At 49.8% G+C, this 22,526-nt stretch overlaps 2 protein-coding genes across 5 annotated transcripts; both read left to right on the top strand.

The window, feature by feature from the left end:
• The first annotated feature begins 867 nt into the window (after positions 1–867).
• Positions 868–6,555, top strand: ovol1b (ovo-like zinc finger 1b). 4 transcript variants are annotated; one of them, XM_018728899.2, is made up of 4 exons: positions 868–1,451; positions 3,632–3,821; positions 4,103–4,312; positions 4,888–6,555. In XM_018728899.2, the coding sequence occupies exons 1-4, from the start codon at positions 1,352–1,354 to the stop codon at positions 5,180–5,182; spliced, it is 795 nt and encodes a 264-aa protein (XP_018584415.1). In that variant the 5' UTR covers positions 868–1,351; the 3' UTR covers positions 5,183–6,555. The 4 variants fall into 4 exon arrangements, with proteins under 4 accessions (XP_018584415.1, XP_018584416.1, XP_018584414.1 ...); XM_018728900.2 differs by having other exon boundaries at positions 3,619–3,821; XM_018728898.2 differs by having other exon boundaries at positions 3,619–3,821; positions 4,051–4,312.
• Positions 6,556–8,288: 1,733 nt separating this feature from the next.
• Positions 8,289–22,173, top strand: tmem151a (transmembrane protein 151A). The gene is made up of 2 exons (XM_018728815.2): positions 8,289–8,672; positions 17,657–22,173. Exons 1-2 carry the CDS (start codon positions 8,613–8,615, stop codon positions 19,265–19,267), a joined length of 1,671 nt encoding a protein of 556 aa, XP_018584331.1. The 5' UTR covers positions 8,289–8,612; the 3' UTR covers positions 19,268–22,173.
• Positions 22,174–22,526: the final 353 nt, after the last annotated feature.

Raw genomic sequence — 22,526 nt, 5'->3', positions numbered from 1 at the left:
GGTCACCAGGGAGCTGTTATCAGTGCTGGCGGCCCACAGGACAATGGAGTGGACACCCAGGAAAGAGGGGGGGTTTAATCGGGCTTTAGGGGCCACTGACTGCCCCCCTCCCCCCCACGTCAATTATAAGCAGGAGCGGGACCCCCCCTCAGGATCAGTGTGTCCCAGTGATGTTGACCGAATCCTTTCGTTAATCAAAGGGCCAACAAGTACAAAATGCACAGCTAAGTTTAAGAAATATCAAAGGTAGAACACCACTGCATGTACGCTGTTCTTTTCTACACTGTCTAAACATAAGTTCGGCAATTTGCAGGTCTGACCGTTGCCATGGTCACCATGGAAGCTGTAGTGTAACTGCGGTACTGAAACCGAAGAGTCAGCAATAAATTGAAGAGGCTGAAAAACACGTGTTTGCGAAAAGTGTATGGCCAGCAGGTTCCGCTGTGGTGATGGGTTTCATCTTGCAATCTGAACGTTCCTGCTTCAAATCCCACTCTGTACCCTTGATTGAGGAAGGAAAACTCTCTTGCACAAATCATGGGTAAATCACTGTAAACTTCCTTGTGCAGTTAGTAAGTCACCCTGGACAAAGGCCTCTACTACATAAAGGTTAGAAATGATCAGAATTAATGCCTCTCTGCTTTTACCACCGTCGGGCTTTTTATGCTACAGACGGATTTGCGCCTGAAGACCTTCAACAAGAAGCTGAAAAGCACCTCGCGCAAGATCAGGCCCGGGGTGGTGGACTTCCCCAAAGTCTCACCTTCGTGAACATCAGCTCTCGTTTGCGATCCATCTGATCATCAGAGTTTCTCTCTCTCCCCGCCCCCGACGTCCACCAGCTCTCGCAAACCGGTCGAGCGGGTCTGTTTGTCACCGTTATTTCCACGCGCATGCGCAGTGTCGCTTCACCGCTACCTGGCCTCAGGTCCGACCTGCGCGTCGCTCCCGGCGCGCTTCGCACGCAGATGAACCAGGAGGTTCTCTTCGGTCTGCGGTTCGCGTGACTTGGGGTAAAACCTGCAACGCGGATTTCTTTTACCTGGGGCACACCTGTGTATCACACCTGGGAGAGAGCGAGAAGGTTGGTAAAAATGCGGGGGAAGGTAGAAACGTTGTAAAAGGATCGGAAGGAGGAAGAAAGGTTCGGAAAAGCGCAGAAGCTGATGAGTGCTGGCGGAGGAGTGTATCCGGGATAGTGACCGAACCCGAACCCTGGACCTCCAGTGATACAGGAGGAAGCCGTGCGAGCAGCTCCACCTTCACACGCGGAGGATCGGCTCGGGTCTCCGGGAACGACCCCCTGGCTGGGTCCGTTTCGTTTCGTTTGGTTTGGTCTGAGGAGCAGCAGATGCCTCGCGCGTTCATGGTGAAGAAGGTGAGCGTCTCACCTGGGAAGCGCACCTGGAGCCAAGCGTTGGAGCGCGAGATCGGGACAACCTACACACCAGGTAATAATAATGACGGTACATTCCTCATTTCTGGACTCAGTTTCGAGAGGTTAAGTGTGTGTGAGTGAGTGAGTGAGAGAGAGAGAGAGAGAGAGAGAGAGAGAGAGAGAGACAGACCCCTCTCTTCTTCCGTCCCACCCAGCGGTCCACAGCTGACGCAGATCAATGAGAGAACTAACGGTCGACTTGTTGTGACAACAACAGCCTGCGGAGCCTCTTACAAATGGAAATGAGTGTAAAAAGGAGACTTAATCGCGAGGTCGGGCGCCCAGTATTCGCCCCCGATGGTTAAAAAACAATGAATTCTTAACATGCACATTTACATTTATTTTGCATATGCTTTTCTCCAAAGTAACTTCCAATTAATTCTATGCAGTGTTACCACCCCACAGACCCTCATTCACCGCGGTGACTTACACTGCTAGATACACTACTTACACTGGGTCACTCATCCATACATCAGTCAGTGGAACGAACACACACACACTCTCCACTTTCTCTACTTTGTTATTCGTCGTTTTGCTGACATTAACTTTTAATGATATTATTTAGTATAAAATATATATTTAGTTAATTATTAAGACCTCACTAAGATGCTCATATCTGCCCCCCCCGGGCGCTCAGGTAAATAGTGACTGTAGTCTTACCTGCTCACATCCGTGCGTTGCTCCCTGAGAACTCCGAAGGGTTGCAGGTTTCATGTAACATATTGTGTGTGTGTGTCTGAAAGAGACAGATGTTATTATTTATTCATTTAGCTGGTTCTCTATTCAGAGATACTTACAATGTCAGGCTTGTACTAAGCTAAATACAACGATTTACCCATTTATACAACTGGGTAATTTTTACTGTATTGATTCAGGGTAAGTACTTCGGTCAAGGGTTCAAACACAAAGCTTTTGAGTCTGAAATGGCAGCTCTAACTACTGTGCCACCTGCTGCCTTTACAGTCTGAATTTTGTGTGCCTGTGTCTGTCTGTCTATAATGTTGATTTATATTAATAACAGCTTTCTATATACTGTATATAGTTTTTAAAAGCAGCTTCTCTTCTCAGTGTACAATAAAAAAAAATGACCATAAATAAAATATAAAAGAGAGCAGCATCCTACCTCTGACACACTTCACTTCTTCCTTGTCAACTTTCTTTCTTTGCCAGTTGTTGTCCCCTATTTTTCGTCTTTGAGCTGCTGCTTTTGGACTCGGAGGTTGCGGGTTTGAATCCCACCTTCTGCTATGTTTTTATAACACTGCAGCACAGCTGCTCACGCGTCGATGCAATATTTTTGTTATATTTTACGCACATATTTTAATAATCTTTTCAAGCCTAATTACTTTGTGATTTATGAAATACAAACATTTTTCACCTGATATGAAACTGCTAATAATGTGACCCCATATTTACAGTACATATGTTCAGGTCATCGAGAATTGGCCAGCTGCAGAGTGTATGATATTTTTCATAATTGTGTGTACAGAGTCATCATGTGGTGCTGGTGGGGAGAAGTCCGGTGAGGAAGCACCTGAGGGAGGTTCCATTTGGGTGTTATAGTAATTGTTGCCACGGAGACATAAACATGCCAGTTGTCTGAGTGAGGAGTAGCGCTGCACATGCACCGGTCCTCTTGTTGGGACTAAATTTCATTACGGAGTCCGAGAGGTCGGTCAGTTCTGGGGTGTGTGTGTGTGTGTGTGTGTGTGTGTGTGTGTGTGTGTGTGTGTGTGTGTGTGTGTGTGTGTGTGTGTGTGTGTAACTGAGACTTGTCCAGTCAGGGGACAAAAACATTTCAACACCAGCATTTCAATAAGAGCTTGAGGCCATCGAAAGATAGCAAACATGTACTCGCACTCATTTGTTCACTTGCACACTGGGTACTCTGGTTTCCTCCCACAGTACAAATATGTGTTCATAATAATAATGAGCCATGTGAACCAGTGACTCCAAATAGAGCTGTGTGTGTTCAGATGGTTGCCCTATAATGGCAATAATTTCAGGCTATGCAGCGCTGTGACCCTACTCTGGAGAAGCTGTTACTGACGGATAGTTATAATAATGGATAGATGGGTGTGTCCACTTTAATTAAAAGAGGTATGGAAGACAGTGAGTCAGTTCTGGACAGTTCTGAAAGTGTGAATGGTGGACTGAATCCCCCCCCCCAACATCTCAAGGTGTCCCCCTCAGTGGCGTGCAGACGGCAGCCAGTCCCGCAGAGTCCAGCCCCCGCTGCCCCACATGGCTGGAACACATCAAGTGCAGTGGTCACGTCCCTGTTGCCGAACTGCCCTCCTGCTCTGCCCTGGCGGAGGAGGGACCAGACCCTGGGGGGCAGGCTGATGATGTGTGTGCCAATTTCTTCCGCCCCAAGATCAAGGTAAGGGGCTTTTCAAAATGTGTGACTGCCCCCTAGGGACCGGAGGACACTCTCGCACATGCTCAGAGAGTCATATAGACTTTGCTGTGTCAAGAAAAAGTCATAAACAGAGTGAGATGTTTTAGATTGATCACGGTGTGTAAATATGTTTTGGCGGTTTTCTCTGAGGTCAATGATTCCTCGGCAGTCCAGTTTCTCCATCTGTGTACCCCCTTGTACCTGCAAACAGGTGACTACAGGTGAGATGGACATGGTGACGCGGGACTCTGGCTTGTCCACAGCTCCCGTCTCGACGCCCGCGGTGCCACCAGATGTGTCCCCAGGGCCACCGGTGCTCGCATGCCAGGTGTGCCAGAAGGTGTTCCGCGTGCAGCGTATGCTCAAGCGCCATCAGAAGTGTCACAGCGAGACCAAGAAGCACCTGTGCAACTACTGTGGGAAGGGCTTCAACGACACCTTCGACCTCAAGAGGCACGTTCGCACACACACAGGTGAGCATTGCACTGAACACGTGTGATGAGCGTCATGAGGATTGTCACCGGAGCCCCTTCCCCAAACCAGCCTTGAGCACGTTTTTGCAGCACCGGCACGGTTTCAGCATAATATTGTGCCGTTGATCAATATGAGGAGTCGTTAATCCAAACACTGAGTTTTTATGTGACAAATAGCATCAAATGACACTTCATGGGGCAGCAGGTGGCATAATGGCTCAAGCCGCCACCTTCCGCTTGAAGGACACAGGTTCGAATCCCACCTCCTGCTTCTAATACCCTTGATTAAGGCACTTACCCTGAAATGATTCTGTAAAAATTACGCGGAGATATAAATGAGTAAGTTGCTGTAAGTAACTGAAGACTCTAAGTTGCTTCTGGAGAAAAGTCTGATTTTACATTTATTTCTTTAGCGACTTACAGTGCTGAGCTTCTTGTAATGATTTGCATCAGCTGACAAAATTGTCAATGTACACGGTGCTGCTTGGCCCACTTCAGCGCGGACTCCAGCCCCTTAACGCCAAAGCCCTTCTCCGTATTTTCCGCGCTCACCGCCCCACCTCTCCTTGCTGCAGGTGTGCGGCCCTACAAGTGCAGCCATTGCGAGAGGGGCTTCACCCAGCGCTGCTCGCTCGAGTCCCACCTGCGCAAGATCCACGGCATCGCGCAGCCCTACGGCTACAAGGAGCGCCGCAGCAAGCTGTACGTGTGCGAGGAGTGCGGCCTCACCGCCCTGGTGCGGGACACTCTGCGGCGCCACCTGCTGGCCGCTCACCCCCACAGCGCGTCTGCTGCTGTCGCGGCCAGAGGAGGGCATCCCGCCAGGGAGAAGGGAAGGGAGGAGATGTCCATGAGCTCCCCTGCATCTGAGAATGGCCTTGACAGCGATGGTACTGCGGGTCCAGGGGAGGGGAAGGAGTGAAGTAGAGAGATGGACAGCAGAGCATAACGGGAGGGCTCTGCCCACGTCCTGGTGCCCTACACGACAAAATTGTGTCCTGCGGGAAACGTGTGTAACGTTCTCGCGGTGCGCCTCTAATGCTGATGTGACAGATGCACAGATGAACGGGGGGGGGGGGTCTTTATTTTGCTGTAAATAAATGGCAGGACCAGCGCTGCTACGCCCCCAGGTGGCCTGTTGTATAGCAGGAAAAGCTCAAGGGCTCTTGGGATTTATTTTTTCCGTACCTCGCCCGATCTTTTGAAATCATTCTTCGGATGGAAAAGAACACATGAATGTTTTCCGCTCGCCGAAAAGTGGCCCAAGGAGCGAATGAGTGCAGAAACGGGCCGTCGGTAGAACCTGGGACGGTTTCCTTGCAGCGCCTTCCGAATGCGGAGAGGGTTAGAAAGGAGGACATAAGTACCAAACATCCTGATGATTTATACACCACTTGAAATGTCGTGATGCAACGGAACACCACGTTATACAACGGGCCTGTGCTCCTTTCTCAGGTTCCCCGTTTTGAACCCTCTTAGCGAGGTCCATTAATTGTTTAGGAAAAAAATATCCAGCATGTGTGGCTTAAGTATAAGCTAAGTCATTGTGAATATATGACATTATATATTTTCATGAAGAATATATGAAAGTACTTTTTTTTTTTTTTTTTTTTTTTTTGTGAGGGGCATACTAAGAAATTCCTTCATGGAAACGGCAAGTGGGCAGGGTCCTGGTGTCGGACACTGATGGGCACAGAGTGAACGCGGTAAAAAAAACTGGAGTCGCCCCACAGTTATGATGAAATACTCTGCCACCGATATGATTCTTCTGGTTATTCCTGGTGCTGGAGCACGTCTGTCACCGTGACGCAGGGGGTAAAAGTGCTCTGAAGGAGATGGTAAACTTTCTCTTTACATTTCTTCATTTATTGTGCTATAAATATGTGTAAACATATGTAGAAGAATTAGGTCTTTTATTCTAGGCTGTTATGCTATTCTATGTTGTTACCGTACTGTAACATCTTTGGGGTGGGGGGTGCGGGGTCGCTCATCTTTCAGTACTGCCACAGGGTGACTATATGTTGTTCACTATTCTGGAAAATTGTGTATATTTGCTTTAAAAAAAAAAAAAAGGGAAAATAGTAGAGCTCTGTTACTGAAATGTTTTGTGTATACAGGGTAACGGGCAGTAAAATTCACTGTCCAGCTGAACACAGTTTTTGTGCTGTCCTAATTTCCTACTTTAATTTTGTGTATGTAAAACATTTGTTTCATTCGCAGCTTCTCCACATTAAATGTTTCGCACCCTGGTACATTAATGTCTCCGTTAGCGTTTGTCACCGGGTCGAGTTTGTATGGAATCCCTGTGGGGAGGAGAGCTTCTTAAATGGTTTAGTCTGTTTTGTATTTACCCAAATATGGCGCTTTTCACTACGGTGAGTCTCTTTTTCAGACCGAAGCCAAATTTGTGAGAATATTCTTGTTTTTCGTATGAACCAGAAACTTTCCACATCCTTTGTCTGTGCACCTATTTACATTGTTGCCATTATGTATTGATTCATGAAATTGGTCTTTCACCCCTTGAACCTTTGATCTAAAGCTTACATTGATTACATTGTACTCAAGGGTTCAGTACCAGAGCCTCACATGGGATATAGACCTGCATCCTACTGCTCATGACTCAGATGTGTGGACCACGGGAACAAATCTCTGTGAATGAATGCACCAGATTTTGGAAAACCGTAGTCATTCAGGAGGACATCATTGGCAGAGGCTGAGGATTATTCCCATCCAGGGATCAGTAGTGGTGGCACTTCAGATCACATCAGATAAAAATCGCTCGTTCGAAAGCGGATGATATTTTTTCGGGAAGGTTAGCAGCATTTTTTTTTACCGTATGACAAATGTCAATCGCGTTCCGCAGAAAGCGGGAATATTTGGCTTTAATCCGTCCCCTGATGGAGCAGTGAATGATGTCGCAGTGAGACTGTGCGTTATGTCAGCAAATGAGCTACAGTACAACAAAAGTGACACATAAAGTACCTCATTATAATGTTACTTACAGTGTGTGTTTGATGGTCAAGTGCAGCAGCGAGGGCTTCCTCAGCTCAGGACTCTTTACTTTTTCAAACTCCAGCTTGTGCTGCTCATTAGTAGACGGTGGTCAAAGTCAGTGGTTCGGGGGACTAGTACTGCAGTCTGCCGGTGGGCACCATGAGGTCGGCGGTGTCGGTGGAGGTCAGTGATGTGTGTAGGTGACAGTCGGGGGGCACAAGGGCAACACTGAGTGAGTGGTGGTTGGGGGGACTGCTCTCAGGCTTTTAATTTTTATTATTAATAATAAGAATTTAAGAAATGTTACAATTATTCAGTGGTCTGGGTGGTCTTGTCACTGAAACCCCCTCACTCACTCTAAGTGTGTTGTGCCAGTATGACAAATTCTATTATCTATACACTACAGAAGGCATTATTATTGTTCACAACGTACATTGCCAAAGCAACGGTTAAACAATTTTGTGAACAAGAATATTTTGCAGTTAAAAACAATAAAAGGAATAAATACGTAAATATATAAAGAAAATAGAGAACTTAATTTACAGACAGCAATAGCAGTCTAACAAACAGTAACAGAAGGTGTGTCCTTTTGTTTGTGTTTGTGTTTGTGTGTGTGTGTGTGTGTGTGTGTGTGTGTGTACAGCTACTCCTGTTCCCTCTACTCTCGACAGTGTGCACTGACTGTGCTGCCAGTGTGTCGGTTTATTTGTCTCCATCATCATTTGGATACACCTGTACGGCCTGAGCGATGGTTGAACTTTATTTTTTTGTAACGAAAAATAAAAGTAAGAAATACAATTATATGTTTAGCATAAATAAACATAGTAAGTAGAATACTGAATATACAATATACAAAGCCTTTCGAGCAAATGCCTTGACTACCCTCCCCATCTCTTTCTTTTTCTCTCCCCCCTCCCTCCCCCCATCTCTCTCTCTCTCTCTCTCTCTCTCCCTCTCCCTGTCGTCCGCGCGCGCGCGCGCGCGCGCTCTCGCGGCCCTTCCCCCGATTTACGAACGCTCTCCGCTCGGTTCACCGCTGAATCTCCAACTGTCTGCGAGCGAACCGGACCGGAACGGAACGCATCGGACTGCGCGGCCACACAGGGCCGGCGAGGAGGGATGGGCCGTGGAGGCCCGCGGCTCCGCTCGTACCCCTCTCTTAGCGCCGTGCTCGCGCGGCGGATGGGGTGACCTGCCCTGCTGGGGCGGGGGGGGGGCGGTCCCGACGCTGGGGCCGCGGGCTCGTGCAGGTCCCGAACCCGTGTCCCGCCATACCGACGGGGGGAGGAGGGGGGGGTGGGGCAGAATGCAGGGGGTGCCGGTGACCGGAGAGACGCCCACCCTGAGCGGGGGCCGGAGAGAGGAGGTAAGGCGCGAGACAGACCCTCTCAAAACGCACGCATTGATTGGGCGGGGGTGGGCTGGGTACCTGTTCAGGTCCGTACGTGTCGTGTGCGCGTGTCGTGTGCACTGGGTGAGTGGGTGAGGGAGGGAGGGGGCACTTGTTTATGTGTCTTGTCTCCTGACGGTTTCGCATGTTAATAATGTATAATATATACGCTCGCTACTATGTGTGTGCGCGCGCGCCGATGTGTCCCCTTGCTTGCCGCTTTCAGCCCGTATGATATGATTTACTCTTGCGTCATATGTGTGTGTTTTCACCCTGTTTCAGTGTTTGTACCACACTCCCCGTGATGCGCGGTGTCACCGCGGCGATGTTCTGCACGGAAACCGTGAGAAACGGATCGGACCCAGTAAAGCGGCTCCGCCGAACTTTTTGGGTCACGCCGGTCCATAATAATCATGTCTTATCATCAAGAAGTGTCTCACTGTATCATGTTCACGTGTCGCGTGATCCTGCTGATGACGTGCATGGAAATACACTTGGGCTGCATGTGTAAAAGTACGTGTCGTGTGTGCTGGTCGGGTGTTTACCGTGGTGTCTGACTAACTGGGGGGGGGGGGGATACATTATGGACCACCCTCGGGGGTGAAACCTGCTCCTTTATCACGGGATTCTCCATGTCTGCATCACTGAAGGTCCCACACAGCCCGTCTCACCTGGCGGCGCTGTCACACTGAGACCCCATTACATCAGATCTGCTCAAAAAAATAACACGTGACATCCCCCCCCCCCCCTTCCCCGCCCCTCCTTTTTTACCTGTGTGCTGTAAGTGGAGGACGCTGCTCTCATCCCTGCGTCTGCTTCTCATCTTCCGTCCCCTTCGCCGCCTGCCGCAGGTCGGTCTCCGTGACCCCGTGGCCCCACACCTCGCACGTTCCTGCTTTTGTCTTCCTCAGCTGTTACCTATATTGTTCTCTAAATGGAGCTTTTGTGTTAAATCTCACGCTGCTCTCTTTGAATGACAATGTGATGTGTCAGGAAGATCAGCGCTAGATTCATCAAGGTTTTTTAAGACCCGTACGCTTCCTGTTGTAATCCATATATTTATATCAATACTGCAGTGAGAAATGTAGAAGCCAGTGTGTCACAGCACAGATCGACTCACATTCCTGCCATCACTGGATCTTTCTGGAAACCCATGTCCCGATGTGTCTGCAGCCTGGCCCTGTCCAAAACCGGGCTGTCGTCATCTTTTAATGAACCCAATTGGAAACCCAATTAAAATAGAAAATGTTCTGGTATGGGGGGGGGGCGTGGGGGAGGCACAGCGGGCTTGGCCGGGTCCTGCTCTCCAGTGGGTCTGGGGTTCGAGTCCCGTTTGGGGTGCTTTGCGACGGACTGGTGTCCTGTCCTGGGTGTGTCCCCTCCCCCTCCGGCCTTGCGCTCTGTTGCCGGGTTAGGCTCCAGTTCATCACCACCGTGCTCGGAACAAGCGGTTTCAGACACTGTGTGTGTGTGTGTGTTTGAGATGGGCTGGTATTTGGAGTCTAAATTTTGCAGCTTTCTAAAAGTGCACACTGGGTTTTGGCTTTATTCCTGCTTTTGAACTCCTGCTCAAGGTACTTACTCTCAACTGGTACCATGAAAAATTACCCTGCTGTACACACACAGTCCAAAACAGCTTATCCTGAGCGGGGTCATGGCGAACTGGAGCCTAACCCAGCAACAGAGGGCGCAAGGCCGGTGGGGAGTGGGCAGACACACACACACACACACACACACACACACACACACACACACACACACACACACACACACACACACACACACACACACCGGGACAGGACGTCAGGCCGTTGCAAGGCATCCCAAGCAGGACTCGACTCCAGACCCGCCACAGAGCGGGCACAGGCCAAATCCGCCACGCCCCCCAGCCAGCTGTATAAATAGGTAAATCAGTGTAAGTAGTTTAACATTGGAATTCAATTAAAATGTGTTTGATAAATTAATAAATGTAAAGTTTTTTGACCCAAAATGGCTCCCTAATTGTCTAAATTAAGTTGTTGTTCTGGATCATTGGAAATCATTTTAAGTAACCAGTCATTTTTCTTAATTACAGGCAACAGAGCAATTTATAGTTATTCCTGTGTGCTGAAGTGTGCTCTGAATTGCTCATCCTAATCAGTGTTACATCAGCCAAATTCTCCAGAACCAATTAAAGCAACATGAGAGTTTGCGTAACACCGAGATTTACTTGAATTGTGTCAAATAGATTTCGTTGAAGAATCTTATTTATACTTTATTTACTCTTTTATGCTAGATTTTTAAATATTTACATTTGTATTTATTCATTTTCATGAGATGTCTTTCATAGTGAGGGGGGTACGGTGGCACAGTGGGTTTGATTGGGTCCTGCTCTCCGGTGGGTCTGGGGTTTCACTCCTGCTTGGGGTGCCTTGTGATGGACTGGCATCCCGTCCTGGGTGTATCCCCCTCCCCCTCCAGCCTCACGCCCTGTGTTGCCGGGTTAGGCTCCGGTTCGCCGCGACCCTGCTTGGGACAAGCAGTTGCAGACTGTGTGTGTGTTTCATAGTTACATATTTCCATGCAAAGTGACTGCATTTCAGGGCTGTACATCAGTCTCACGTGGTTTTGCTGGATCGGAATCATACTGTGTACTACACACACACACACACACACACACACATTTTCAGAACCGCTTGTCCCATACAGGGTCGCGGGGAACCGGAGCCTACCCAGCAACACAGGGCGTAAGGCCGGAGGGGGAGGGGACACACCCAGGACGGGACGCCAGTCCGTCGCAAGGCACCCCAAGTGGGACTCGAACCCCAGACCCACCGGGTAGCAGGACTGCGGTCCAACCCACTGCGCCACTGCACCCCCCATACTGTGTACTATTAACATCTAATTTGAGGGAAGAAGTCATACGACACGGGAACGGATGTCACTGGTACACCGGAAAGAGAACCTTTTACGGTCCAGTACAAGGCAGCACCTTCGACCACTGCGCCACCTGCTGCCCGCGATGAGACGCGCTATATACACAAGTATTTATTGTGCGGTGTTCGTATATTAACGTATGTTTGCCAGGCAGTGTCAGAGAAAACATTTTTATTTGGTGTCGGGTGACTTGACCCCAGTTCAAACACCAACGTTTGGCCTAAGCGAAGGAGAGCAGTTTGGCATCTTGAGGGAAGGATTTCTTCATCTCGATTGTACTTCTGGGCACGAGCTGCGCTTTAACTCTATTTAACGGGACAAGTTACCTGTGCAGACATTTGAGCAAAATTTGCATATGTAAATGTGTGAAAGCGTGGAGCGAAAAGCCTTTTCCCTGGCAACTGTGCGGAGTCGTGAGCTCGAACGGACTTTCACGGTCCGGTCTCGCTGCTCACGCTAGTTTAAGCGCATCACCTTGCGCTCTGTTTTAATCATGGATTCTGGGCGTTTCGGGAGGCGCATCATAGCATCTCTTAAAATAGATTCTCACATGGATATGGATAAAAGGCAAGAGCAAGAGAAGGGGGGAGCGAATAAAAGCTGTTGTTTTTCCAGCGGCCCGGGTCCCCAGAGGGCCTCTCGTAGCCCGTCTCCCTCGCTGACTCGATCGCCTGCTTGCGTTGTCTTCCTTCTCCCCTGGGCTCCCTCAGCCCCGCGCTCCTCAGTTCTCCTTCGGTCGTCATCGCTATCCCTCCTCTCAGATACCGCGGCGCCGCTGGGTGGGATGAGGGCGAAAAGAAAGCGTCCTGTTCTTTCTGCAGCTTGGGGCCTCGCTCCCGGGGCCGCTGCGTGCTCTTCATCCGTGTCTTTGAATCGTTGACCGCAAAATGTGTGTGTGCACCCACACACACACTCACACACACACACACACACGCAGAGGTGTTACTCACCTGACAGAAACACAGCGTTGCGCTGAATTCACACTGAAATGATCCAAGGACAGGAGGTGCTCTAACGATAGTGTTGTGGTCAGAGCTGCTGCTTACCACTCAAAGGACCTGGGTTTGAATCCCACCTCCTGCTGGTTTACCCTTGATCAGTGTACTTACCCTGACTTAATACAGTAAAAATGACCAAGCTGTATAAATGGGTCAATCAGTATAAGTTTCACAACACTGTAAGTCACTTGGGGGGGCATGGTGGCAAAGTGGGTTTCACTGGGTCCTGCTCTCCGGTGGGTCTGGGGTTCGAGTCCCGCTTGGAGTGCCTTGAGATGGACTGGTGTCCCATCCTGGGTGTGTCCCCTCGCCCTCCAGCCTTGCGCCCTGTGTTGCCGGGTTAGACTCTGGTTTGCTGCGACCCTGCATGGGACAAGCGGTTGCAGACAAAGTGTGTGTGTGAGTCACTTTAGAGAGATGCACTGGATAAATTAATAAGTAAGTGAATAAATTTCTAGTGGGGATATGGGCCCACACTGTACCTTGAAGGTTACCAGCTCCAGTTGCCCAGGAAGGACCCTTCTGTAGAACCCGTGAGCAGGTCTTTATGCTGAACTGCCTCAGTAAAATGCTCAGCTTTATAAATGAGCAAAGCTGCCTTTTATAAACGCATGTGTGTTGGGTTGAGTGCCAGTTGTCACACAGGTTCATATTTAAGCAAAATATCATAAGCATATAAAAGAAAGCAGTAGAGACTGAGATATATTTTGAACCAGTTGAGGTAAATGCCATGAAGTCAGAGATCAATATTTCCCGACATTCATAAATATTCCAGGATAAATCCCGGTTTCCTGAATCGAGGAGTTAGCGACCTGGTGCCTTATTTACTATGATAAAGATGAGACTCTGAAACACACCTGTCATTTATTGGTTTTGCTTGTTAAATGTTCTAACCATTGTTTTTATTTCTAGTTTATTCCCCCCCCCCCCCCCCGTCTCTCTGTCCGTTTTCCCCACACTCACCAGAACTGTTTGTTCACGGCCAACACGATGCAGTCGAGCCATGAAAGTCTGTCCCAAATTGGTCCCCCTTCCGCTGCAGAATAAATCTTGAAGTGAGGTTTTTTTTGTTCTGGTGGGGGGGGATCATCATTTTATCCAGATCAAACTGCACAGCTTGCAGTTTTACCCACCTATTCAGGCTCAGTAGCTTCCTCTGGGGTCACTCAAGGGTACAAGAGCAGGACGCCTACAGCCTCGTGCCATCATTAACTGCTGTTCCAGCTGTTATCCACTAAGGGTTTGGTGTCACAAAGAGAAGGTGGGGGGAACAGAGCATGCCTAATTCCCCCTTGAAAATCTGTGCATAACTCCTCTCGCAATGTTTCTTTGGCCCCCAGAACTTGAAGGGTGTCTAAGCTCCTTCAGCCCTGGTCCATTTGCCACTGAAGTTTTAATAAAATGCCATTAGTTGCCAAGTTCAGGTGTCGTGGTACAGCAAGTGTTCGCGCGGCGACGGGTAGGCATGAAACGGCAGTATTGTTTGTGCCACACGTAATGAATCAGTAAAGAGTCATTGCACACAACAATTTACACCAGTAGGACAAGTTACATTTTACTTTTCTTATCATCTCACGCGTCCTTCTAAAAGCCGCCGCTTGTCCCGTGGAGGGTCCTGGTGGGCCACACTCTGTCCTGCAAGCACAGCGTGTGAGGCGGCGCACAGCCTGAGTGCGATTCAGACCCACAGCTCAGGAGCTGTGAGGCACCAGTGCTACCCGCTGTGCCGCTTGCAGCTTGTAGATGGAAATATACTGGAAACGTGGACACACTTGGTTTAACTCCCCAGATAATAATAATTAGTTAATATTTTGATCAGCATAGAGACACAAACAGTGGTCTGGCCTTCACTGTCCGCACTGAGCACCCACTGACTTACTGTCTTGTCATGAAGGAAGTCGAGGTCTCACTCGGCCTTCTGTTTTCACATCAGTCCCCCCCCCCCCTTCCGCCACCATTAGTTCGAGTCAGTTTTTCTGTCTCGCACACGCAAACACACACGCAGACAAACATCTTCCTGTGCCATTGGGGTTCCCGGACAGAGGATTCCGGGAGTTTCTCCGAAACCTCGCTGGGTCTGTGTCAACACTTGTGTACATGGGAGACCCAGAAACACCGCACTGTAAACTGTTTTGACCTTCCTGTCAGTTACTGGGTCCCCAAGATGAATTCTGACAACGCACAAGGTGCGGTGTGGAAGCAGCAGATGGCACGGTGACAAAGGCCATCATCACCTTGAGGTTGCAATGTTTCCTGCTGCTTTTGACAAATGGTGTCGCCTAAATTGTAATTGAGAAGGGTGGCATAGTGGCCCAGTAGGTAGCACTGGTGCCTCGGAGCGCCTGGATTATGCGGTCGCGCGTAGGTATGATCCCAGCTCGGCGTATGCGGAGTTTGCATGTTCTCCCCATGTTTTTGTGGGTTTCGTCCAGGTGCTCTGGTTTCCTCCCACGGTCGAAAGACATGTGTCTCAGGTGGACTGGTGATTGAACTGTTTGTAATGTGTGTGTGAAAGAGTGAGTGGTGGGGTGTGTGACTGCCCTGTGATGGTGTCCCATCCTTGCCTCACACCCTCTGCTTCAAAGATAGACTCTGTACCAGCCTGACCTTGCACGGGACAAGTGAAGAGTAATTAAAATGCACGACTGCCCTCATGTGACATCATCACTTTGTCTGGTAACACCTACAGTAGATCCCTTGCTGGTACTGAGCTCCATGCAGGACATTTTTTAAAGAGGAGCTGGCTGTTGCTCTTCAGAATTGAGGAAGCATCTGCATACAAGCTAAAAGGGGAGTTTTGAAAGAAGCGACCCCCCCCGACCCCCAACCTCTGCCATACACATATATCCCAGCCCCCTACGTATACGATCTCCCAAGCTCTCTAATGCTGTCATTATACCAGCTTCTTAAAGCACTGATGTGATTAATAATTGATCTGCGATAATGTATCCCACTTTGTTGCGCTGGATGCGAGCAGAGGGTACGAGTGGAGATAGAGGGAGCGGCGGGGAGGGCACATCCACGCTTTGACTTGGAAGCACCCTGGATTTTATTTTCTGCCATTTTTACATGGGCGTTGTACGGAAATTGTAATTAAAATACACCACTTCCCTGCACGTGTGCGTGTGTTGTGGTGTGAATCCCTGCTTTGAGACAGTGGTGATGGGAAGGGCCGGGTGCGAGATGGTCGAGATCATGTGGGTTTGGCCCACCGCTTGCTAAGCTGTGATTGGCGTGCAGACAAGCGAGCCTCCATGCGCTCTAGATTCCTGAGCATAAAGCCGAAATAACTGTTATTGATTATTTCAGCTGTGCTCTTTTCCAGATCGTTACTTCCTGCTCTTCCCCATCAGATATTTAGAAACTTCTGTCCGATAACCAAATTACATTTCAAAGGTCTCTACTGTGTAATTCTGCTTTTTTTTTTCTTACATCTTGTTATTCTCTCATTCTGTCTGCCCATCCCTGCTGGGTCTCCGTAATCTGCACACACCCTGCCATCGAGTCACATTCCCTTTAACAGTTGTGCATCTAAACTGCTTCCATCCTAAAGCGTTACTCTTGATCGATACGCGGCATAAAGGCACAATAACAGCCAGCCCGTCACCGAGAGCCCGCACACGGGGTCTTTGAGTCCACCGCACACTCGGGTTGGTGTGATCGGGGGCCCAAACTGTACCCAGGTACCTCTTCTGTGTGACACTGGTCTCTCCTGTCATTTGAAGCACACATCATAATCCATATGCAAATTTGAATGTGTATAAACTAATAAACTCATTTAATGTTATTCCTATTTATGTTCAATCCTGCTGTTATTTACAGCTCCGTGCCCCTTTTACTTAAATACAACTTACACATCCCTGCAGGTAACAATACTGACCCGTTTACACCGATTTTGTTAGATTTATTCACCTTATGCACCTTCTTCAAAACTTAACATATGGTTCCCACTCACTGCGATGTCGTTCCATGTCTGTGCCGTTTCACTGGACCATTACAGTAAATTTTTCTCATAATTTTTGCTTGAGCCACACTTCGGGTGACAACTCCTTCTCCTTAACCACTACTCTGTCTCCATGCATGTTCACTCAGCAGAAGCTTGGTGGACAAGCTGGTGAAGTTTGTTAATGGGTAAAGGGTTAAATGGAGCAGCTGGTAGGGTAGCAGGTAGTGCTGCTTCTTTTGGACCAGGAGGTCACAGGTTTAAATCCCACCTCAAGGTGTGGTACCCTTGAGCAACCTACTTATGATAAATTATAAAATGACCCTGCTGTATAAATGGGTAAATAATTGTGAAGTCTCAACGAAATAAATACTGTAGGTGTTTGCCTGTGCTGCAGTACCACTGTGTTCCACTAAGAAAGGGGGGCAGTAAAGAGCCACAGTCGCCCATGTGCTGAAACCAGAGCGTTCGACTGTGGTCGCTGCCCTTGCATTACTCTCCACTTCAGAGCGGCACATCTTGGGTTTCACACAGCCGGGAAATGTCTTCTTTCCCCTGGGGATGATGCAGGAGCCATCTCTTGACTTTGGCTCTGCACTTTCACACTTTCTCTTCATATTGTCTTCGTCACTGCTGTGATCTTTGATGTTTCTTTCCTTAGAGTGTCACTGCCGTTCATTGGGGATGCATTATTAACACCTTCCTTTCCTGTCCCCAATTCCCCTGATCTGTTCCTCTGTCCCCACACCTTGATGCACTGACCCGCATTCATTGTCCTCACTGTCTTCTTGCTGTCCCCCCAACCGTACCTCACCTCTCTGTTTGGCCGTTGTTTCCCCTCCCATTCCATTTTCCTCCTGCCCTTATTTTTTCCAAACTCTGGCCACTCTGTATATTTTCCTGCACCGTGGCTATTAACCCCGCCTCCAACCCCACCTGCTCTCAATACTGGCTTTCCTACCACCTCTTGGATTTCTCATCTCTTTTTATTGTGATCCCCCTCCCTCAAACTCCACCCAAAACCTACCCTCGCGGTTCATTTCCATCCTCTCTACCATCCTCCTCCTCCGCTAACCCTGCCCCGTTTCCCCACCCCTTTGCAGCAGCGGCCCCTGAAACAGTCCCTGAGCAGCTCCCTTTGCCGCGAGTCCCACTGGAAGTGCCTGCTGCTCACGCTGCTCATGTACGGCTGCTTCGCCACGCTGGGCTGGTGCTCCCTGTACCGTGTCACCGTCATGGCTACCGACGACCACGGCGCTTCCTTCTACTACGGCGGCCGCGCACGTCTCTACCACGATAGCCCCTGCTCCAACGGCTACGTCTACATCCCGCTGGCCTTCCTGGCCATGCTCTACGTGGTTTACCTGGTGGAGTGCTGGCACTGCTACTCCAAGACAGCCACGCTGGCCAAGGTCGAGATTGGCGAGGTATACGAGCGTGTGCAACGGCTCCAGCAGGCCACCCCCTGCATCTGGTGGAAGGCCATCAGCTACCACTACGTGCGGCGCACGCGGCAGGTGACGCGCTACCGCAACGGTGACGCCTACACTACCACACAGGTGTACCACGAGCGTGTCAACACGCACACGGCCAGCTCCGAGTTCGACTACGGCCGACACGGCGTCAAAGACGTATCCAAGGAGCTGCTGGGACTGCTGGAGCACCCGGCCGTCCGCCTGCGCTTCACCAAGTGCTTCAGCTTCGCTAGTGCCCGTGCCGAGACTGCCTACCTCACGCAGCGTGCCCGTTTCTTTGCCGACAACGAGGGCCTTGATGACTACATGGAGGCCCGCGAGGGCATGCACCTGAAGAATGTGGACTTCCGTGAGCACATGCTGGCCTTCCCGGACCCTGGCCACCAACCCTGGTTCTCGCGGCGCCGAGTCTTCTGGCTGGCATCGGCGCTGCTGCTTTCGTGGCCACTGCGCGTTGTGGCCGAGTATCAGACAGCGTATGTGCACTACCACGTGGAGAAGCTGTTTGGCGAGAGCGAAGACAGCCGGGAGAACGACCGTGATGCGGGTGGCTACCGGTCCGGGCGCGAGAGCGGCTCCGGTGGACTCGGCTACGACTACCATGCCATCTCGCGGGTCAACACGGTCGACATCACTGAGCTGGAGTGGCACATCCGCTGCAACCAGCAAATGGTTCCCAGCTATTCGGAAGCCTTGCTCATGGAACTGGACTCGAACAGAAACCCCCCACTGTCTGCCCTGAGCAACACGCCGGCGCATCCCGGTGGCTTCTTCTTACACAACTGCCCTCGGTGTCGGAGGTCTACCAGCAGCACCTCACTCCCTTCACGGGTGAGGAGTAGCGTGGCCAACGGGAGGCTCGGGGGTCACGGCAGCGAGAGGCTGGCCCCGAGTCGCAGCGGCTTCTCGTTGGGCCGCCTGCAGACGTCTCGCCACACGGGGCTTTTCCACTCCAGGAGCCTCGGGGGAGGGTTCACCGCCCGGGGGGAGGACGGAGGAGGGGGCTTCCTCGGTCTGGGGGGCCGACGGGACGAGGAGAGCAGGGGAGTGCTTGGGCGGGGAACCCTGGATGAAGATGACAACGAGGAGGAGGAGAGAGTGCGGGTCCCGGGAGTGGAGGGAGGTGCCGATGGAGCCTGGGAGGAAGAGCGAGGCAGACCTCCGTCGTACCACGATGCACTGCTCCTTCCTGTGTTGATTGTACATGGTGAGGAGAACTGCCAGGGAGGGAGAGGGTAGTGACAGGGAGTGAGTGACATAGAGGAGCCCACAGACATTGAGAGAGGCCTGGAGAGAAAAGGAAGGTTCTTAAATCAGGGAAGCAGGAAGTGTAGGAGGGAGGAAGGAAAGAAGGAAGGAAGGAAGTGGGGACAAGAATAAAGGGTTTGCCAGAAATGGGGTGATCCGCATAGGGCTGTCACTGTTAGTGTCCCTCTTCTCAATCTATCTTCCATGAACGGGGACGTCACAAGTCCCGAGGCATAAATGACAAACTGGGGATGACTAAACAAATGTGAAATATGAAACTGGTCTCTTGACTTTCTCATGAATGTAAATAAGGGAACCTGGAGCCTGTTGGTGTCACAGGGTATCAGGAGGCGGCACCATGAGGACGCAAAGGGTGTGATGGACCGCGACACCTCGGTCCGTCCAACCCTAACATTCCGGAGGCTCCCCTTTCATCCCCACCATAAAATAGGTTCCGTTGCGGTCGATAATAAAATGAAGAATGAGCGGCGGTGAGTAAATAGCATCTGGACGGTATTTCCTCTAAATGCCACCACGACAATGACTTTGCCTTCCTAATCGATCGCCATCATCTCTTGCCGGAGACGAAAATAGACAATACGCGTATAAATGGGAAATGCTGAGATTCATTGGCAGTCCGGAACTATCCGGATGTTCCCGTTCAAAGCCGACATCCTGGAGAGCACCCATCAAGGGAGATGTGTGAGTTGGTCATCATCAGGTCATCATTGCACAGTACAGTGACCCGATGAAGGCGTGTTTTCTCTGTACTGGAATAACAGGGAACGTGCGAGTGCAGTGTGTGTCTACCGCGGGCGTCCGGGGGTCTCGACCCACCTTAGGTGGACATTTGTACCTGTCCTTTGATTTGTTCCTCTTGTGAAAGGGAAGGAGGGAGAAGCGAAGCACAGCAATATACACCATCGAACCTCAGTGGGAGGAAGAGGCTGTGAGCCTGTGGTGGAGGAGGAGGTACTGAGGTACGAGGACAGGAGGGGCAGGAGGGAAGGACGAAGCGTTGTGCTGTCCTGCATGGTCTGCCACTGTCCTCCAGCTCACACCAGAGGCTTCTCGCAGTTACTCTCAGTTTTACACACATTTCTATTCATTTTCTACCTTTTTTTGAAGCCATACACTCCCGTGTGTCACTTTTTGCCGGGGTGTGAGGGCTTCTTCCGATACCATAGTACTGCTGAATGTTGTATAATCAGGAAACACGGCAAATTTAGGACATGTATGTCCCTGCACTTAGAAAGGAGACCATCTAAATGTACACACACACACACACACACACACACACAGGAACACTCTCAAAACGTACCCTGAAGGTCCTTCCAGAAGAGCAACCCCCGAACATTGTAATGTTTCCTCAACACATCATCTCAGGCTCATGGTTTCGTTGCTTATGATCCAATGTACAGCTGGAGTTCAACTTAACAACTTAACCGGGTTTGTTACTTGCAAAAGTTTATAAGTCGAATGTAACACCGAGCAGGTGTCTGCATCTTCTGTTGATGGGCTTTTGTTTACTGAGTTGTTCATCACTTCGGAGAAAAGCATTTGCTAAGTGAATAAATCAAGGTGAACAACTCAGACGACTCCACTGGAGGAAAGGCGGCAGTGGACAGATGGGCACTATGGACTGACTGTTTCCCGTCGGACAGATCGTGGACGACAAGGGGGAGAGCAGCACCTGCCTGTGGTGAGCCAGGATGCCTCGTGCACCTACTTGAGTCAGAGAGTTCGCTGTGCACCTGCATCTCCTTGATCCCTTGACCTCACACAGAGCAGGAAATTTACTAGTAACCAGTACTAGTGTGACAACAAATAAAAGCACAATTACGAGAAATTTACAAAACATTATAAGTTGTATGTATTCCATAGAGATGGAAGATGATAGAGAGAGAGGTGGCTCTTCACTGATGGCTCAGAAGTGGCTGGCAGATGGAGAATCATTTACAGTTAGTTTACTCACCTTCTCTTTGCTTCTTCTTCATCTTCTCCACCTTTGGAAAACCTTTGGAGTTCACACTGCGGTCAGCTGATCGATCGGAGCGGTTCACGCCAGCTGTGTTTTTCTGAAAAAAGCTAAACGCTTCCAAAAAAAGGCTGTGGCAATGAAAAGGTCGTTACTTTTCAAGTTGGGGACCAATCATTTCTTACAAAGACGGTACGACGGATGGGGCTCGCATCAAAAATGTTTCGCGTGCAGGACCGTGTGTTTAGTCTCTGTGATCCGTAACGGTCGAGTGTTGCATTTTCGGGTCTCCCACTCTTATTTGTGAGCTGTATATGATAAGCACAATTAAAGGGAACGATACACTGTTTCACTTTGGACGTTTTTCTCAATGGAGACAACAGATGAACATGCACACACACACACACACACACAGAGTAGTAAGTGTAACTCTGTCATGGGTGTACTGTTGCAGTGCTCAAAGTCCCAGAGTCCTGCAGGTCTTTAAGCAGCACCTGAGTTACACCTGAAGCACAGGGGACAAACAAATACACCCACACACACACACACACATACACACTCCGTTACCAGAGTGAGAGCACAAATGAGGAAATGGAGCGAGGAGGATCATGGGAAAGGAAACAAACGGACCTGGAATGAATGTATGTCCCAGCAAAGCACAGCAGTGAACCCAGTACTTTAACAAGTGTGTGTGTGTGTGTGTGTGTGTGTGTGTGTGTGTGTGTGTGTGGGTGGGTGGGTGTGATGGGAAGCAAAGTGAATGCACAACAACACCCACACACATGTAACACACACCCAGAATAGTGAACGTAATGCTATAGCTGGCACTGCTATGACTCTACTGCTACTACTGCAAGTACTACTATTGCTACTATAGTAAATGTTGATGATGATCATAATTATACTAATAAAAAGAACTGACATGAAGTATGGTGGATGTTGTTGTCTGTCAGTTTGTAGACTTGCTCCCCGTGGGTGTCCTTGCTAAAGAGTGAGTTCCGCCACTCGGTGTGGGTGCTTCCCCCCGTCCATCCCGTCTGAGCTTCACTCATCGTGCTACGTGTCTAATTCTGCCGTTTATAGGGGCCTTTCGTGGCCCGCGATTCGGCTGCAACTGGTTCATTCCTGGAACGGCTGTGCTGGATTTATTGGAAGAGTTATTGACGGGAAGTTCCGAAACACACCGGAATTCCAGAGTGAAAGCTGAAGGGGGGGATATATACAGGGTTTGTGTGTGTGTATGTATGTGTGTGTGTGTGAGGGGGGATTAGA

Source organism: Scleropages formosus, chromosome 21 (assembly GCF_900964775.1).
Source record: "Scleropages formosus chromosome 21, fSclFor1.1, whole genome shotgun sequence".
In the NCBI taxonomy this organism is placed as follows: Eukaryota; Metazoa; Chordata; class Actinopteri; order Osteoglossiformes; family Osteoglossidae; genus Scleropages; species Scleropages formosus.
The sequence above is the reverse complement of the archived record's forward strand: the minus strand, read 5'-3'. Positions and strand labels throughout refer to the sequence as shown.

Bases quoted from the DNA above. Each gene is read 5' to 3' on its own strand.
- tmem151a (XM_018728815.2), top strand. From the start codon at position 8,613: ATGCAGGGGGTGCCGGTGACCGGAGAGACGCCCACCCTGAGCGGGGGC. The intron at 8,673-17,656 runs GTAAGGCGCGAG...ACCCCTTTGCAG, and splicing joins GCGGGGGCCGGAGAGAGGAG to CAGCGGCCCCTGAAACAGTC.
- ovol1b (XM_018728898.2), top strand. From the start codon at position 1,352: ATGCCTCGCGCGTTCATGGTGAAGAAGGTGAGCGTCTCACCTGGGAAG. The intron at 3,822-4,050 runs GTAAGGGGCTTT...ACCTGCAAACAG, and splicing joins TCTTCCGCCCCAAGATCAAG to GTGACTACAGGTGAGATGGA. The intron at 4,313-4,887 runs GTGAGCATTGCA...TCCTTGCTGCAG, and splicing joins GCACGTTCGCACACACACAG to GTGTGCGGCCCTACAAGTGC.